Source organism: Phalangium opilio, unplaced genomic scaffold (assembly GCF_054372755.1).
Source record: "Phalangium opilio isolate 3A_F unplaced genomic scaffold, DU_Popi_V2 ptg000009l_1, whole genome shotgun sequence".
NCBI classification, from domain to species: domain Eukaryota; kingdom Metazoa; phylum Arthropoda; class Arachnida; order Opiliones; family Phalangiidae; genus Phalangium; species Phalangium opilio.
This window is the reverse complement of record NW_028324146.1, coordinates 2167699-2186212: the sequence shown is the minus strand read 5'-3', so window position 1 is coordinate 2186212 and position 18514 is coordinate 2167699. Positions and strand designations below refer to the sequence as shown.

Below are 18514 nucleotides of genomic sequence, written 5' to 3'. Positions count from 1 at the left end.
AATGAAAGCTACATAAGCCCCTCCTCCTGGTATGTTTTTTAGCACTAGTGGAAGGTAGCCTGACGTTGCATGACGTAGTACTGCCAAGTCCCTATTATAACTAAAAAACTTAATTTATTATTGCAATGCCTATATTAAATTCTAATCTCTAGCCCTTTGTGGGTTTTGAAAGAGAGTCCTTGTTTCGCGAAGGATTGTGTAGAGTTATTTGAAAAAGAAATTTGCATTAGGCTTAATTGACATGTCAACTAGTTATACTTCAATTATACTTTCTATAAAATTAACGTGTTTTTTAAGTTTTGTTAATGACTTTGATGTTATTTAAAACGATTAAACAGCAGTTGTCCGGCCATTTCATTAATTTCCCTTTAAAACCAACGCGTGTTAGCGTAATTCTAAAATATATGCCACCTGATAATGTTAAATTTCCGAATTTCTGTTGAAACATAAGTTCATACGATATGTTCACTATTCTAGAATACCAAATAATGGCTTTGAAAAAGACCGACCATTTGGTTTATGGCTGGGGGCGTTTTTTTGGGGGGGGGGGTAACAAAATTTGGACCAAACTATTTGGTATTTGGCCATTTCTGCCACTGCGTTAACTATCGTTAATTCCATTCTCTATTACATCATTACGATTTTAGAGCTAGATGGCGCTGCGCTTCCTCTCCAATAGATTGGTACTATTTTGTAGAATAATTTGGCCTCAACAGGTATCGGGTCCAAATTTTTAAATCTACCACTATTTTGTCATTTCCAAAATTTGAGGAGATACATGTCCTTGAAAACCAGAAAAATTTGATATTCGACAAATATCATCTACGATTTTCGAGTATTTCCAAACGGTGCCTCCGAAATGAACTAGGCCCATGCGTGTCGCGAAGCGAGAATATTTAGTTCGCCGTGGTTTTACGCTTGGGGGCGCTTATATTACCGTAAAAAAAAAAGATCAACCCCGTGACCCTGTCGACTGCTTAAGTATTTGGGCCAAGGTCGCGGATTGTAAGTATACTTTTTCATTACTCTTACTGAATTATTTTAATTGAAATAATTCATTTTGTTGTCATCCATACAATCTAACCGAAAGATTCAATAAAAAGTGAATAGCCCCAAAAACATTTACGTTAATTTTAGGATGAAACTTTTCTGTATCACAAAAATTTTATGACTGACCCCTAAAATATCAACGTTAATTTAAGGAAGACCCCTGTCACAACGGTAATATAAGCGCCATCTCGTACACATAAAATATGGTGAAAATATTTTCCTTAACAAACTGGATATTTCCCCACATAAAATTTGACATGCATGGGCCTAGTTCATTTCGGAGGTTCCGTTCCAAAATATCAGTTGATAGTCAAAAGATGCCACAGTGACGTCTCATCATTTTGATCTTCGCCAACATTATTAATACGGGCCTGAGCGCGCTATCACGGGGAAGGGGATACAGACGTTTTTGTGAAATATAATAATCGCTTTTCACTAAGAGGTTTTCTAGCACCATAACCACATTTAACCTAATCTTCTCTACAATATTTCCAAAAAGAGATCCATTTGGACTCTAAATGAGCTCCCAATAAATATAAATTACGTCACAAAAGCAACTTCCCCACATCTTGGCCTCTCAAGCAGGTGTCTATAGTCGCCCTACTGTGAGGCCAGTCCAGTGTCTAACCAACTCTATTTTGGGGTTTTATCAACTGTGATCTCGCTATTTTTGCGTTTAAACCGTCTTACAGTCAAATATATTACGTTTAACGTTGTAGTCGAGAAGATGAATAACACCGAAAGACTCAAAAATCCCCAAATAAGTGACAAATAGTCACTAATTTTTGGAAAAGTGACTTTTAGTAACCGAATTTAAAAAAAGTGACTTAGTATCAGCCCTGATATTTATTCTCCACTGGCCTCTCAAGTAGGCCACTACAAACGCTTAGCTCAGTTAAGGAAAATATTTTCACCATATTTTATGTGTACGAGATGGCGCTTACTTTTCCGTTGTGACAGGGGTCTTCCTTAAATTATCGTTAATATTTTTGGGGTCAGTCATAAAATTTTTATGATACAGAAAAGTTTCATCCTAAAATTAACGTAAATGTTTTTGGAGTTATTCACTTTTTATTGAATCTTTCGGTTAGATTGTATTGATGACAAAAAATTAATTATTTCAATTAAAATAATTCAGTAAGAGTTATAAAAACGTAAACTTACAATCAGCGACCTTGGCCCAAATACTTATGTAGCCGACAGGGTCACGGGGTTGAACTTTGTTTATTTTACGGTACTATAAGCGCCCCCAAGCGTAAAACCACGGCGAACTAAATTGGTTAAAAAATATTCTCGCTTCACGACACCCATGGGCCTAGTTCATTTCGGAGGCTCCAGTTCAGAGGCCCGTCTAATTGTCCACGGTTTCGTTTTGCATGTTTATTCCCTACTGACCTCTCCAGTAGGCCACTACCGACGCCTACATGAGAGGCCCGACATGAAATTTTAAAAACAAGCTTTTCATCCGCATCACTTAACCTAACCAAATCAAACCTAACCTGACTAATCTTGTTTGAACGTAAGGACATATCTGTACTGTCTCTTTGGACCCCTAGTTAAAAGACCAATGTATTGCTCCAACATTACGTTTTGCATGTTCATTCTGCTCTGACCTTGCAATTAGGTCTCTTAAAACGCCTCGTTAAAAGGCCAATGTATCACCCCATTTCATTTTTCCTGTTCATTCACAAAAGAGTTAGATAGACAATAAAATAGCAATATTTTTTAAAAGGCTGCAATTCACACTATTTTCTCCATCATACGTTTTGCTTTTCCACGTCGGGGGAATACTGCTATTTTCACTACTATCCTACTATTCTACTAAAACATTTCCCACTATGGAAAACGGCCTCTAAAATAGTAGTGAGCCAAATTTGGGTTTAATAAATTAACTAACTAACTAACTACTAAGAGACCTTAATACCAAACAACACTCAAATACACTTAAAACACATGACAAGATACGATATGTGGGTAAAAACTTGCGTTTTACAATAATTTTATGAGATGGCATATTTTAGATTACGAATAAATGAATAATTGAATCACTGTTGCAAAGTAAGTTACTCTTATTTTATAATTACCAAAGAATACTTACTTGGGTTTCGCTAAGATCGGTAGTAGTACGGCCTTCAACGTAACCATGAATGGTGACAGGATCAGCCATATAGGTCTACTGGACTAAACGTGCAATTACTTTAATTGGAATTAAAGTTAAATGATTCAAGTTATCAATTTTGCGTAATTTAGTTATGAATTAACAGTTATAATTGTAAAAACTTGCTAGAGGGAGTGAAATCAATTCATTAGTTAAGGCCTGTGGGAGGACGTAATATTTAAGCCTTGGCTCGATTTCGTAACGATATTACGAAAACGATTCAAAGTAAATATATATAACTAACATAATTATTGGTAGATGTAATTGAATCATTCGCCTATTTAAAATTTCAAGTATTAAAAGTTAACTTACTTAACCATGGACTAGGAAGATAATGTTTGTTTATAATTGTGACGAAGTACACGGTCACGGAATAACAGTCGATATTTTTCAAGATGATTATTATAATAAAAAGTTGGCCTCGCAAAATGCAATCTACACCACAGCCAACTCGATCACGCTTTCGCTTCACGCGTTATAGAAGCCCGTCCATTGGCCTCAAAACTCAAAAGTCAAAACGCGTATCTCATATTTAAAACCAAAAATCAAAGGAGTTCAGGATTTAATGATAGGTTGTAACACAAAGATAACAAACATTATTTTACGTATGTCATTAAAATTTCAAGAGATTTGAAGCAGTATTTTCAGAATTAGGCATGTTAAATCTGGACTCTTTCAATTTTCAAATTAAGATTAGAGCTCGGCATTATCTATCCATTATCCCTATCCACAGAACTTGCGTGTTAAATCGAATTATATCCACAACTCTATTTATAAATAATCTGTTATCCACTAATTTGTGGATAATGGATAGAAAATGCCGAGCTCTAATTAAAATGCGTTTTACCTCCTGGTTTTACCAGTTTTTGGGCCTAATGGACGGGTTCTGTAGCATAGTTCCGAATTTAAATTATGATTACTAGCGATAAGAATGCATAAATAATTATCAAATTGGGTTGAAAATGTAAATTAGAATTTACTTTCTTCAATACTTTTAAAAAAAATTTCGAAAAATATTCGTTAACTATATAAAAATGCTCTGAAACCCAGTCCTATTTCAGAATATTATCGAAAGAAATAAAATTTCATAGTGGGCGGTGTCATATCTGTCAGGGCCAGAAATAAGCACAGGACACTGGACATTATATCCAATAAAATTTTAAAATACCCATAATATTTTTAAAACTGAGGGGCAGAGGGGGTCAGCATTGAGTTGAGAATGGAGTCACCGAAGTTTTGATAGTTTGACTGTGAAGTTCGTTTCTCGATGTCACCCGTTCCCATTCCACTTATAGCGTTTTCCTTTAGTTCCTCGCGGAGCGCTCCCAAGGAGCAATAAAAATGGTAGTTGTAGTTTCCAGCTTCGTTAAAGACTGTTTTTGAAGAAAAGGATCTCCTAGTTTAATCCTCCATGGGAGCGCTCCGCGAGGACACAAAGGAAAACGCTATTAGGGAATACCAAATAGCAAAAACTTTTGCAATAGTAGTGTTTTTGGCAGCCATCTCCATATATCTATGGCCATCTCTCGACTAGGAAAGAATAGGAAAGTGAAAAAATAATTCGACCAAATAGTCTGAAGTTTAAAAATTCGACCAAATTTAAATTTCTATAAAACTATGCTACCAAGTTTCAAATTTATAAATGATGGGACACGGAAAGGTACTTTTTGACACCTGAAAACTTATTTTTGAAGGAACCAATGCTTTATTTTAATCAAAATTAGATTAGTTGTCAATATATCCCTACTCACTTTGAGGTGTAAGAGCTCTTCCACGATGATACCATACTTTTTTATCGGTATACTCGTAGTGACATGTTGCGGGAAGTTCAATTCTTCGCAGCGAGAAGTTGATGATAACCATTACCCCTTTAAACCTTCAATGCATTATCTTTGTCTATGAACTTCTAAAGACTGATTGTCTGATTCCAGCTATATAGCCTCCTAGATCACGCGACTCGGTGCGCGGGTAATATTTAACAATAACCACGTCAGAATTTTCAGGCTATGTCTGCCGAGTTGCAAGATCAACAGAAAAATTCAAAAACTTGTTGCGAATACCAAATAATTTGGTCAATAGACTGATAAAAACATTCACTTTCTAATTGTTTTATCCACTATAGAAAAGACGGTTTTTCGAAGCTCATTTGGTATAAAAGGTAACGAATAGTCCGCACCAGTCTGGGAAATAGCACACATCCTCTGATCCAAAACCAGTTTATTAATTGCTTGGACTAGTTTTTAAATTCGAGAAGTGGGGCTTACTGGGACCAGTTCATCGCAAATCTATAGGAGAACAAAGCCTGGGACCAGTCCTGAGACCAGTTTAATATTTCGGACCCTAGAAGGGGGGTCACTGGTCCCAAGGACTAGTTTAAAAAATATCCTTCCTAGACTGGTACTCACAGCCCTAGTACCAATACGTTTTCAGTGGTCTGCTGTTCGTTCTGGTAATTGGTCTATAACAGGGCCGAAAATAAGCACAGGACACTAGACATTGTACAATAAATATTTTGTCCCGGACATTTTCCAGGGAAATTTTCAGCGTTTTATTTTTTCGGAAAATTGACAACACTAGTTTATTAGAAAATGAAGTTGGACATACAATTACACATATAACCATTTGTAATATGAGAAAAAATTTGGAATGAACTTAAGGCACATATTATAATAATTACTCAATTCGAAAACCGTCAAAAGACTACCGACTCATATTTCGATAAATCAGAAAAACATATAATAGGATTAAAATTAATTAACCTTAACAGTTTCATACGAATATGGAAATTCTTTCATCCAGATATAATAGCTCCCATGGAAAGTCCCCAAATCCTCCAATTTCTTCAAAACAATAGAACATTTTTTAACATCAAAGAAATTGAGGTTTTCAGAAAAATTGTCAAGGTTAAAAAGGACATTGTCACCTAACTCTAACTCATTTTTCAAGTGGCTTACACGTATTTCCAAGTCTTCACTTAATCCCTGATTAACTGCTGTGGAATGTAAAGCGTGAATTGCTTCGTTCGATGGTGGAAACGCATCAGTATCGTTTTCAGATTTCGCACTATTAAGTTCAAATTCGGATGTAAAATTATTATTTGGTGCATTTTTGCCATCATTTTTCACAGCCAAGGATTCGTCTGTCTTCATTTTACCAGAGATTTTAGATTGGCACTGAGTATTATTATTGTACTTGGAAGGCGAAGTATTTGATGAAGTCATATGGTTGGATCTGAACTTTTTAGCTTTTGATGGGTTACAATTAGAAACGATCGAATTTTCGGGATCATCTGGATCTGATTCAGAATGAACTTCATTCGAGTTGTCAATTTGATTTGAAGAATCATCGTTGATATTTGAATCGATTATCTTGGGCAGTGAACTTCCTCGTTTGTTGCGCTTCACCTTTGGTTGAGAAAAATCGGTGTTCCTGATTTCTGTTCCAGTTCCCAATTCCGATGTATTAGCCTCGTCAGCGTGACATCGGGCAACGTGTTGTTTTAATAGACTCTTTAACTTGGCTTCGTATTCACAAATATCGCATTTGAATGAGCCTTCGTCTCCGTGAGTCGCGAGATGCACCTTTAAATTCGACCGAAATCGAGTACGGAATTTGCAGATACTGCATTTCAGTGGGCGTTCCGCGCTGTGAGTCAACAAGTGTTGCTTTAAATAATCCAGGCTTCGAAAACGTTTTTCACAAATATCGCAACTGAATGGACGCTCGTCAGTGTGTGTCGCGACGTGTCTCTCTAAATGATCCCGTCTTCGGTTAGAGTAATCGCACATGTGGCATTTGAACGGACGTTCGTCACTATGAGTCATGATGTGTCTCTTTAAACTATCCCGTGTTCGGCTAGAGTAATCGCAAAGGTGGCATTTGAAGGGACGTTCGTCACTATGAGTCAAGATGTGTCTATTTAAATGACCTCGTGTTCGAGTGGAGAAGTCGCAAATATCGCATTTGAATGGACGCTCATCACTATGAGTTACGAGGTGACTCTTTAAACATCCATTACTATAGCTACGATATTCGCAAATATGGCATTTGAAGAGATGCTTATCACTATGAGTCATGAGGTGATACTTTAAATTTACGTTACTATGGCTACGATATTCGCACACATCGCATTTGAACCGAGGCTCATCACTATGAGTCGCGAGGTGACAGTTCAAATCTATCCTTCTATGGGTACGATATTCGCAAAAACCGCATTTCAACTGATTCTTATCACTATGTGTCAAGATGTGTCTATTTAAATTTCCCTTGGTACGGCTACGATATTCACAAACATCGCATTTGAACGGACGCTCATCCATATGAGTTGCGACGTGAGACTTTAAACAGCCCTCAGTACGGCAACGATATTCGCAAACATCGCACTTGAATGGACGCTCATCACTATGAGTTGCGAGGTGAGACTTTAAACTTCCCTTGAAACGGCAACGATATTCACAAACATCGCATTTGAACGGACGCTCTTTAGTATGAGTTTTGAAGTGTTCCTTTAAACTTCCCTTGAAACGGCAACGATATTCGCAAACATCGCACTTGAACGGACGCTCATCGCTATGAGTCGCGAGGTGACACTTTAAATTTCCCTTAGAACGGAAACGATATTTGCAAATATTGCATTTGAACGGACGCTTGACACTGTGAGTCCCCACGCGTGGCTTTATATTTCCCTCCATCAGGCACGGTCTTCTCGTATATCGCGTTTAAACGGACTCTCCTCTGAATGAAGTAACTTATGATTCTTAAAGTGAGTTCTCTGGTTCGTCTGAAAATCGCACTGTTCGCATTTATACCTCCACTCTATTTTATGATTTAGTAAGTTATTCTTAAATTCGCAACGTCGAAGAAATCGCTTTTGGCAAATGTCGCAATATTAAACCATTTGACAGCAAGTTTTGTGTATTTGACTGCAATACTGTATATTTGCGTTTCCCTTCGTGTTTCAGCAAGTGCTGGTTCAAATCCGCTTTTCGATGAAACCCTCCTTACAAGTTTTACAAACGGGTACATGGTCTCTCACCAGTATGAATTAAACTGGATAGAATGCAAGCAAAGTCACGAATTTTCGAATGTTGGTACAAATGATATATAAAAGATATTTTCCGTTTTGTTGCGAAAAAGCAGTGTTTGCATTTGAAAACAATTATCCTCTTCCTTATAGTTACCTAGTGGGAAGACATTTGTTGATCTGATCAACGCAATCTGAAATAGGAGTCGACAATGGTGTTTTAACGAACAGACAAGACAATAACGAGAATGATCTAAGTTTAGGGGAGGTGAAAAAGTAAAATCAAGTGAATTTTTACCGATTCTTCTACTATTTTTAGACAAATCTGCATAATGAAACATCCAGGGAATACGTCGGAGTCACTTTAAAATTCAAATTAGTTTAAGATTTAATGGATAATATGAAATTGGCCCTCCAAGCAATCGCGTAACGCCCCGCCTTCTCGCATAGATAATAAAATGCTTCTCGTTAGCAAAATTCCGTGGCACGTTCCATATGTCGTGGGTGTTGTGGCCACAATTGTCACATGACGCTGAATTTTTATCAAATCTAGTGCTTAATTTCGTTCAACATGGACGGGAATTTCGTTAATAAGAATGTTTAACGATTTAACGGAGGTGCTAATTTCAAACTACCTATGAAATCGCAAAACTTATTAGAATTTTAAAATCCTTCGGGGGTATTTCCTGAACTTTTCACTATGCAGATAAGTCTTATGAATCGATAAAAAAATTCACTGAATTTTTCCTTTCACCCTCTCTTTAACGCTATTAAGGAAGCAGCATGGTAGGATGCACGTAGTTTTCAAAAAGAGGTTGGTTAATAATTAAATAATTAAATATCGAATAGTTGACAAAGCCTTCAGGAATAAGACACAATTACAAAAACTCAGGCAATTGAAATAATATAACTTACTGTTAAATAATTAAATTCAAGCTCTTGGTTGTCAGAGCAACCGCCCTCAATCTGTCAGAATGCTATACCAACAGAATGAGAAAAATCTCAGCCGAAAATTATGCCAGACTCGCGACGTAAAAATAGTTCCAGACCTGTGAACAAAACTTGCAGATTGAACTTCGCTACTTCGCTTGCAGAAAAGGCTCCACCGGTTACGATTATGAAACTGCGTTTTCAGAAAATCATATTGCAGCTAGGACGCGGAGCAGTTGAAATGCTTGGGAGCTATAAAAGATTAAAAGAATGGAATTTATGAAAATCAATGGGCAGGCCGGAAATAAGAAAAAATTCTCATAGAACATGTATCCAGTGACCACGACGACATCCTATAACAACGCAATACACAGAATCCCTTTGGATTGAACCATTAGTAAATAGGGGGAAGTACGTATCAAAGGAGGTTTCTAGAGGCGTCGAGCGTTGCCTACGTTAACTTAAGCAACGCTATAACTAACACTTCTCTCGAAGAGAAGTAATACATGCTCCTGCTCTGACTTAATGTACTTCAATTAAGGGTTAGGTATGCGTTACGGGTAATCGTTCTAACACTGTTAAAGGCCAAGAACAGTGGGGCTACTCTCTGAAGTTTCCAGTTTGTGTCGCACTATTACAATTAAAACAGAAAGTAAATTATTGCCCAAACAAACGAAAAATTCATTACTTGCAATCATTACAGTAGCATTGGTTCAAGTGTTTATTAGTAAATGAAGTCGGATATAAAATTACAGATATAACAATTTATGATGAGAATAAATGAACTTGAGGTACATATTCTAATAGCTGAAGATTACTCAATTCTAAAACCGTTAAGACTACCGACTCATATTTTGTATTATATAAAAGGATGAAAATTAACCTTAACAACTTCATACGAATATGGAAATTCTTTCATCCAGAAATAATAGCGCCCATGGTAAGTCCCCAAATCCTCCAATTTCTTCAAAACAATAGAACATTTTTTAACATCAAAGAAATTGGGGTTTTCAGAAAAATTGTCAAGGTTAAAAAGGTGGTTGTCACCTAAAACTAACTCATTTTTCACGTAGCTTACAGGTATTTCCAAGTCTTCACCTAATCCCTGCTTAACTGCTGTGGAATGTGAAGCGTGAAATGCTTCGTTCGATGGTGGAAACGCATCAGTATCGTTTTCAGATTTCGCACTATTAAGTTCAAATTCGGATGTAAAATTATTATTTGGTGCTTTTTTGCCATCATTTTTCACAGCCAAGGATTCGTCTGTCTTCATTTTTTCAGTGATTTTAGATTGGCACTGAGTGTCATTATTGTACGTGGATGGCGAAGTATTTGATGAAGTCATATGGGTGGATTTGAACTTTTTAACTTTTGATGGGTTACAATTAGAAACCCTCGAAATTTCGGGATCATCTGGATCTGATTCAGAATGAACTTCTGTCGAGTTGTCAATTTGATTAGGAGAATCATCGTTGATATTTGAATCGTTTATCTTGGGCAGCGAACTTCCTCGTTTGTTGCGCTTCACCTTTGGTTGAGAAAAAACAGTGTTCCTGATTTCAGTTCCAGTTCCCAATTTCGATGGATTAGCCTCGTCAGCGTGACATCGGGCAACGTGTTGTTTTAATAGACTCTTTAACTTGGCTTCGTATTCACAAATATCGCATTTAAATGAGCCTACGTCTCCGTGAGTCGCCATGTGCACCTTTAAATTCGACCGAAATCGAGTACGGAATTTGCAGATACTGCATTTCAGTGGGCGTTCCGCGCTGTGAGTCAACAAGTGTTGCTTTAAATAATCCAGGCATCGGAAACGTTTTTCACAAATATTGCAACTGAATGGACGCTCGTCAGTGTGTGTCGCGATGTGTCTCTTTAAATCACCCCTTCTTAGGGCGGAGTAGTCGCAAACATTGCATTTGAACGGACGCTCATCACTATGAGTTGCGAGGTGACGATTTAAACTTCCCTTACTATGGCTACGATATTCGCAAACATTGCATTTGAACCGACGCTCATCACTATGAGTTGCGAGGTGACACTTTAAATTTCCCCTACTATGGCTACGATATTCGCAAACATCGCATTTGAACTGATGCTCATCGCTATGAGTCGCAAGGTGATACTTTAAATTTCCCTTGAAACGGCAACGATATTCGCAAATATCGCATTTGAACGGACGCTCATCACTATGAGTTGCGAGGTGAGACCTTAAACATGCCTTAGTACGGCTACGATGTTCGCAAAAGATGCATTTGAATGGACGCTCATCACTATGAGTTGCGAGGTGATGCTTCAAAATTGCCTTTCTATGGCACCGATATTCGCAAGCATCGCATTTGAACCGACGCTCATCGCTATGAGTTGCGAGGTGAAGGTTTAAATTTCCCTTACTATAGCTACGATATTCGCAAACATCGCATTTGAACCGACGCTCATCGCTATGAGTTGCGAGGTGAGACCTTAAACATGCCTTAGTACGGCTACGATGTTCGCAAAAATTGCATTTGAACGGACGCTCATCACTATGAGTTGCGAGGTGACACTTTAAGAGTCCCTTAGTAGCGCTACGATGTTCGCAAAAATTGCATTTGAACGGACGATTGTCACTGTGAGTCTCCATGTGTGGCTTTAAATTTAAATTTAAAACGTTAATTTTTTAAACTTTAAAATTAACAAACACGTTTTGTTAAGTTTTCACACTCATTTTATTTTGTCTGCTATCAACGATTTCCTGTCAGTTTTATTCTCCTTATGGGGCCGAATACTCAAACCTAACTATAAACTTTTCAGAGAAAATAAAATTCGTACGCGCACTATTTTTAAAATGATGCACACGATAAAATATTTCAACTTTGGTCAAAAAAACAAAGATACGAAATTATTTTCAAAAAATCTATGTTTTATGACTTCAAAAGTGAAAATTTCAATATCTGTACTTCAGGCAATTAATTTTACTTTTTTGCGTCTTTGTCTACAAAGACAGTTTTTACTTATTTATAAAGAAGAGGTGTAGTAGAAGTTATCAGCTTTAGCAAGGCAGTTTAGGAGTTCTGGCTTTTTATTTTTTCTTCATAAATTTTAATTCTAATATCTGAAGGCAAAGAAGATGGACTTCCATATTGGATGAGGCCAATTTACAAAGCGAGAACCGGACCCTACGAGATGATCTAGGCCCGTGCCTATCGCGAAGCGAGAATATTTTTTTAACTAAATTAGTTCGCCGTGTTTTCTCGCTTGAGGGCGCTTTTAGTACCGTAAAATAAAAATAAGTTCAGCCTCGTGACCCCGCCGATTGCTACAATATTAGGGCAGGGCATAGACGTAGAGTGGTGAAGCCGAGGTCGCGGATAGTAAAAAAATCGTTTTAGAAAATATCCGAAGACCTTTATTAAACAATCATGCCAAAGAAGTAAAGGATAAAATAGTTAAGGTTAAAATATGAAAGGTTAGGAAGGAGTAAAAAAATTCCTCTTATAGTATAATAAAACTGTGAAATAGGAACTTCAAGAAGTTTTGTTTTACTAAAAAAAAAACTCAATGTTAAAATATCATAATTAATTTTGTTGTCCACACAATCTAACCAAAAGATTCAATAATAAATAAATAGCCCTTAAAACAATTAAGTGAATTTAAGGGTGAAACCTTTTTCTTTCATAAAATTTTTATAATTGGCCCCTAAAATATCAACGACAATTTATGGAAGACCCCCTATAGCAACTGTAATAAAAGCACCATCTAGTACACATATTGGGTGAAAATATTTCCCCACATAAAAGTCGACACGCACGGGCCTAGATCATCTCGGAGGCTCAACGTTCAGACGAGCTTTCGAGTTTGACCCCAGTCACCCCAGCCAGAGCCCCTTATATACGAGGTTGCTTGTAGCAACATCTTCAAGTTTATGCTTAAAACTGTTCGAATATACATTTCTTATCGTAATTTAAAAACAATTAAACTTAAAAATCTCAAATCATACCATAAACTACGTCTGACTTTTAAACTTCGTCAGAAATAAAGTTTATATAATTAACATTATTACAACTTGAGATAATAGGTCAGGGAACACTTAATGTAAGGCAATTAATTTTTAATTAATATTCACTAATTTCTCATGCCATCATTGTCAATAATATATCATGAACTAAATTTGATTTCCCTTTATCAAAACCGTTAACTAGTAGCATTTGTGGTTCCTTAGATAATAGGGGCGGGAAATGACCCTTTTCAGCATGTTAAGAGATAATTACCACCTCTTAACGCTATTAGAGAGTTTAAGCATCCCCTATACGCGTACGTGTAGCCACCTTTGACAATGCATTGGTCTAATGCACTGTGGAAGGTAGCTACACGTACGCGTTTAGGGAAGCAGTGTGGTAGGATGCAAGTAGTTTGCAAAAAGAGGGAGGTTAATAAATAGATATTGAAAAGTTGACTAAGCCTTCATGAATAAGACACAATTACAAAAACTCAGGCAATTGAAATAACGTAACTTACTTTTAATAATTAAATTCAAGCTCTAGGTAGGTTGTCAGAGCAATAGCCCTCAAACTGGCAGAATGCTATGTCAACAGAATGAAAAAAGCTCGGTCGAAAATTATGCCGGACTCGCGACGTAAAAATTGTTTCAGACCTGTGAACAAAACTTGCAGATTGAAGTCGCTAGCACCGGTTACGACGAAGAGAGTATAGGGAGGAGTGGAAAGAGGGGAAAATCTTGTTCCTCTTTTCTACCGCGCATCTTCAATGCGCAGTACCGAGGCATTTCCGTTTGAGGCATTAAACGGTATCGTAGGTGGCGCGACTGAGCCGGAAACTCCCTCGTACCACTAGTATAATTTAGGGGGAACATTGTAATTTAGCCTTGTGGAGCGGGGGAGCTTCCACTCCTCCCCTATACTCTCTTTGGTTACGATTACGAAACTGCGTTTTCAGTGTCTCTACAATCCATCACATTAGGGCGACATCTAGCTAGGGCTTTAACAGTAACCTTATTCTAAATGATCTGATTTTGGGAAGAATCATGTTACAATTACCCCGCTTTGTCATACACGCCTCTCGAAGAGAAGTATTATATGCTTCTGCTCCGATTTACTGTACTTCATTTAAGTGTTAGGTATGCGTTACGGGTTATCGTTCTAGCACTGTTAAAGGCCGCGCACTGTGGGGCTACTCTCTTAAGTTTCCTGTTTGTGTCGCACTATTACAATTAAAACAGAAAGTAAATTATTGCCCTAACAAACGAAAAATGCAAACATTATAGTAGCATTGGTTCAAGTGTTTATTAGTAAATGAAGTTGGATATACAATTACAGATAACAATTTATGATGAGAAAAAAATTTCAATGAACTTGAGGCACATATTCTAAGTAATGGCTGAAGATTACTCAATTCTAAAACCGTCAAAAGACTACTGTCTCATATTTAGCATTATATAAGAGAATTAAAATTAACCTTGACAACTTCATACGAATATGGAAATTCTTTCATCCAGAAATAATAGCGCCCATGGTAAGTCCCCAAATCCTCCAATTTCTTCAAAACAATAGAACATTTTTTAACATCAAAGAAGTTGGGGTTTTCAGAAAAATTGTCAAGGTTAAAAAGGTGGTTGTCACCTAAAACTAATTCATTTTTCACGTAGCTTACAGGTATTTCCAAGTCTTCACCTAATCCCTGCTTAACTGCTGTGGAATGTGAAGCGTGAATTGCTTCGTTCGATGGTGGAAACGCATCAGTATCGTTTTTAGATTTCGCACTATTAAGTTCAAATTCGGATGTAAAATTATTATTTGGTGCATTTTTGCCATCATTTTTCACAGCCAAGGATTCGTCTGTCTTCATTTTTTCAGTGATTTTAGATTGGCACTGAGTGTTATTATTGTACTTGGATGGCGAAGTATTTGATGAAGTCATATGGGTGGATTTGAACTTTTTAGCTTTTGATGGGTTACAATTAGAAACCCTCGAAATTTCGGGATCATCTGGATCTGATTCAGAATGAACTTCTTTCGAGTTGTCAATTTGATTAGGAGAATCATCGTTGATATTTGAATCGTTTATCTTGGGCAGCGAACTTCCTCGTTTGTTGCGCTTCACCTTTGGTTGAGAAAAAACAGTGTTCCTGATTTCAGTTCCAGTTCCCAATTTCGATGGATTAGCCTCGTCAGCGTGACATCGGGCAACGTGTTGTTTTAATAGACTCTTTAACTTGGCTTCGTATTCACAAATATCGCATTTAAATGAGCCTACGTCTCCGTGAGTCGCCATGTGCACCTTTAAATTCGACCGAAATCGAGTACAGAATTTGCAGATACTGCATTTCAGTGGGCGTTCCGCGCTGTGAGTCAACAAGTGTTGCTTTAAATAATCCAGGCATCGGAAACGTTTTTCACAAATATTGCAACTGAATGGACGCTCGTCAGTGTGTGCCGCGATGTGTCTCTTTAAATCACCCCTTCTTAGGGCGGAGTAGTCGCAAACATTGCATTTGAACGGACGCTCATCACTATGAGTTGCGAGGTGACGATTTAAACTTCCCTTACTATGGCTACGATATTCGCAAACATTGCATTTGAACCGACGCTCATCACTATGAGTTGCGAGGTGACACTTTAAATTTCCCCTACTATGGCTACGATATTCGCAAACATCGCATTTGAACTGATGCTCATCGCTATGAGTCGCAAGGTGATACTTTAAATTTCCCTTGAAACGGCAACGATATTCGCAAATATCGCATTTGAACGGACGCTCATCACTATGAGTTGCGAGGTGAGACCTTAAACATGCCTTAGTACGGCTACGATGTTCGCAAAAGATGCATTTGAATGGACGCTCATCACTATGAGTTGCGAGGTGATGCTTCAAAATTGCCTTTCTATGGCACCGATATTCGCAAGCATCGCATTTGAACCGACGCTCATCGCTATGAGTTGCGAGGTGAAGGTTTAAATTTCCCTTACTATAGCTACGATATTCGCAAACATCGCATTTGAACCGACGCTCATCGCTATGAGTTGCGAGGTGAGACCTTAAACATGCCTTAGTACGGCTACGATGTTCGCAAAAATTGCATTTGAACGGACGCTCATCACTATGAGTTGCGAGGTGACACTTTAAGAGTCCCTTAGTAGCGCTACGATGTTCGCAAAAATTGCATTTGAACGGACGATTGTCACTGTGAGTCTCCATGTGTGGCTTTAAATTTAAATTTAAAACGTTAATTTTTTAAACTTTAAAATTAACAAACACGTTTTGTTAAGTTTTCACACTCATTTTATTTTGTCTGCTATCAACGATTTCCTGTCAGTTTTATTCTCCTTATGGGGCCGAATACTCAAACCTAACTATAAACTTTTCAGAGAAAATAAAATTCGTACGCGCACTATTTTTAAAATGATGCACACGATAAAATATTTCAACTTTGGTCAAAAAAACAAAGATACGAAATTATTTTCAAAAAATCTATGTTTTATGACTTCAAAAGTGAAAATTTCAATATCTGTACTTCAGGCAATTAATTTTACTTTTTTGCGTCTTTGTCTACAAAGACAGTTTTTACTTATTTATAAAGAAGAGGTGTAGTAGAAGTTATCAGCTTTAGCAAGGCAGTTTAGGAGTTCTGGCTTTTTATTTTTTCTTCATAAATTTTAATTCTAATATCTGAAGGCAAAGAAGATGGACTTCCATATTGGATGAGGCCAATTTACAAAGCGAGAACCGGACCCTACGAGATGATCTAGGCCCGTGCCTATCGCGAAGCGAGAATATTTTTTTAACTAAATTAGTTCGCCGTGTTTTCTCGCTTGAGGGCGCTTTTAGTACCGTAAAATAAAAATAAGTTCAGCCTCGTGACCCCGCCGATTGCTACAATATTAGGGCAGGGCATAGACGTAGAGTGGTGAAGCCGAGGTCGCGGATAGTAAAAAAATCGTTTTAGAAAATATCCGAAGACCTTTATTAAACAATCATGCCAAAGAAGTAAAGGATAAAATAGTTAAGGTTAAAATATGAAAGGTTAGGAAGGAGTAAAAAAATTCCTCTTATAGTATAATAAAACTGTGAAATAGGAACTTCAAGAAGTTTTGTTTTACTAAAAAAAAAAACTCAATGTTAAAATATCATAATTAATTTTGTTGTCCACACAATCTAACCAAAAGATTCAATAATAAATAAATAGCCCTTAAAACAATTAAGTGAATTTAAGGGTGAAACCTTTTTCTTTCATAAAATTTTTATAATTGGCCCCTAAAATATCAACGACAATTTATGGAAGACCCCCTATAGCAACTGTAATAAAAGCACCATCTAGTACACATATTGGGTGAAAATATTTCCCCACATAAAAGTCGACACGCACGGGCCTAGATCATCTCGGAGGCTCAACGTTCAGACGAGCTTTCGAGTTTGACCCCAGTCACCCCAGCCAGAGCCCCTTATATACGAGGTTGCTTGTAGCAACATCTTCAAGTTTATGCTTAAAACTGTTCGAATATACATTTCTTATCGTAATTTAAAAACAATTAAACTTAAAAATCTCAAATCATACCATAAACTACGTCTGACTTTTAAACTTCGTCAGAAATAAAGTTTATATAATTAACATTATTACAACTTGAGATAATAGGTCAGGGAACACTTAATGTAAGGCAATTAATTTTTAATTAATATTCACTAATTTCTCATGCCATCATTGTCAATAATATATCATGAACTAAATTTGATTTCCCTTTATCAAAACCGTTAACTAGTAGCATTTGTGGTTCCTTAGATAATAGGGGCGGGAAATGACCCTTTTCAGCATGTTAAGAGATAATTACCACCTCTTAACGCTATTAGAGAGTTTAAGCATCCCCTATACGCGTACGTGTAGCCACCTTTGACAATGCATTGGTCTAATGCACTGTGGAAGGTAGCTACACGTACGCGTTTAGGGAAGCAGTGTGGTAGGATGCAAGTAGTTTGCAAAAAGAGGGAGGTTAATAAATAGATATTGAAAAGTTGACTAAGCCTTCATGAATAAGACACAATTACAAAAACTCAGGCAATTGAAATAACGTAACTTACTTTTAATAATTAAATTCAAGCTCTAGGTAGGTTGTCAGAGCAATAGCCCTCAAACTGGCAGAATGCTATGTCAACAGAATGAAAAAAGCTCGGTCGAAAATTATGCCGGACTCGCGACGTAAAAATTGTTTCAGACCTGTGAACAAAACTTGCAGATTGAAGTCGCTAGCACCGGTTACGACGAAGAGAGTATAGGGAGGAGTGGAAAGAGGGGAAAATCTTGTTCCTCTTTTCTACCGCGCATCTTCAATGCGCAGTACCACGGAGCTTCTATTAACAGGGAG

At 37.2% G+C, this 18514-nt stretch overlaps 4 protein-coding genes across 6 annotated transcripts in view; all 4 read right to left on the bottom strand.

Moving 5' to 3' along the window:
* Nedd4 (E3 ubiquitin-protein ligase Nedd4) overlaps window positions 1-3883 on the bottom strand; it is a 36371-nt gene extending 32488 nt beyond the window's left edge. For both annotated transcript variants that reach the window (XM_089845583.1, XM_089845592.1), the window contains exons 1-2: window positions 3521-3883; window positions 3149-3231 (exon numbers count right to left, since the gene is read on the bottom strand). In XM_089845583.1, coding sequence (XP_089701709.1) covers window positions 3149-3217 — 69 coding nt within the window. In that variant the 5' untranslated portion in view covers window positions 3218-3231; window positions 3521-3883. The remainder of the gene's footprint in view (window positions 1-3148; window positions 3232-3520) is intronic.
* Window positions 3884-5716: 1833 nt separating this feature from the next.
* On the bottom strand, window positions 5717-9404 carry LOC149713112 (uncharacterized). Of its 2 annotated transcripts, XM_089845666.1 has the most exons (3): window positions 9281-9404; window positions 9147-9208; window positions 5717-8425 (listed from the first exon to the last, which is right to left on the bottom strand). In XM_089845666.1, the coding sequence occupies exon 3, from the start codon at window positions 7897-7899 to the stop codon at window positions 5959-5961; it is 1941 nt and encodes a 646-aa protein (XP_089701792.1). In that variant the 5' UTR covers window positions 7900-8425; window positions 9147-9208; window positions 9281-9404; the 3' UTR covers window positions 5717-5958. The 2 variants fall into 2 exon arrangements, with proteins under 2 accessions (XP_089701792.1, XP_089701783.1); XM_089845657.1 differs by having other exon boundaries at window positions 9147-9390.
* Window positions 9405-9864: 460 nt separating this feature from the next.
* On the bottom strand, window positions 9865-12566 carry LOC149713111 (uncharacterized). The gene has a single exon (XM_089845747.1). It carries the CDS (start codon window positions 11782-11784, stop codon window positions 10021-10023), a length of 1764 nt encoding a protein of 587 aa, XP_089701873.1. The 5' UTR covers window positions 11785-12566; the 3' UTR covers window positions 9865-10020.
* A 1852-nt stretch (window positions 12567-14418) lies between these two features.
* LOC149713110 (uncharacterized) lies at window positions 14419-18424 on the bottom strand. The gene is made up of 2 exons (XM_089845715.1): window positions 18231-18424; window positions 14419-16361 (listed from the first exon to the last, which is right to left on the bottom strand). The coding sequence occupies exon 2, from the start codon at window positions 16353-16355 to the stop codon at window positions 14592-14594; it is 1764 nt and encodes a 587-aa protein (XP_089701841.1). The 5' UTR covers window positions 16356-16361; window positions 18231-18424; the 3' UTR covers window positions 14419-14591.
* Between the last annotated feature and the right edge of the window lie 90 nt (window positions 18425-18514).

Coding starts and splice junctions, on each gene's coding strand:
- LOC149713112 (XM_089845666.1), bottom strand. CDS start 7,899: ATGGAGGGAAATATAAAGCCACGCGTGGGGACTCACAGTGTCAAGCGT.
- LOC149713110 (XM_089845715.1), bottom strand. CDS start 16,355: ATGGAGACTCACAGTGACAATCGTCCGTTCAAATGCAATTTTTGCGAA.
- LOC149713111 (XM_089845747.1), bottom strand. CDS start 11,784: ATGGAGACTCACAGTGACAATCGTCCGTTCAAATGCAATTTTTGCGAA.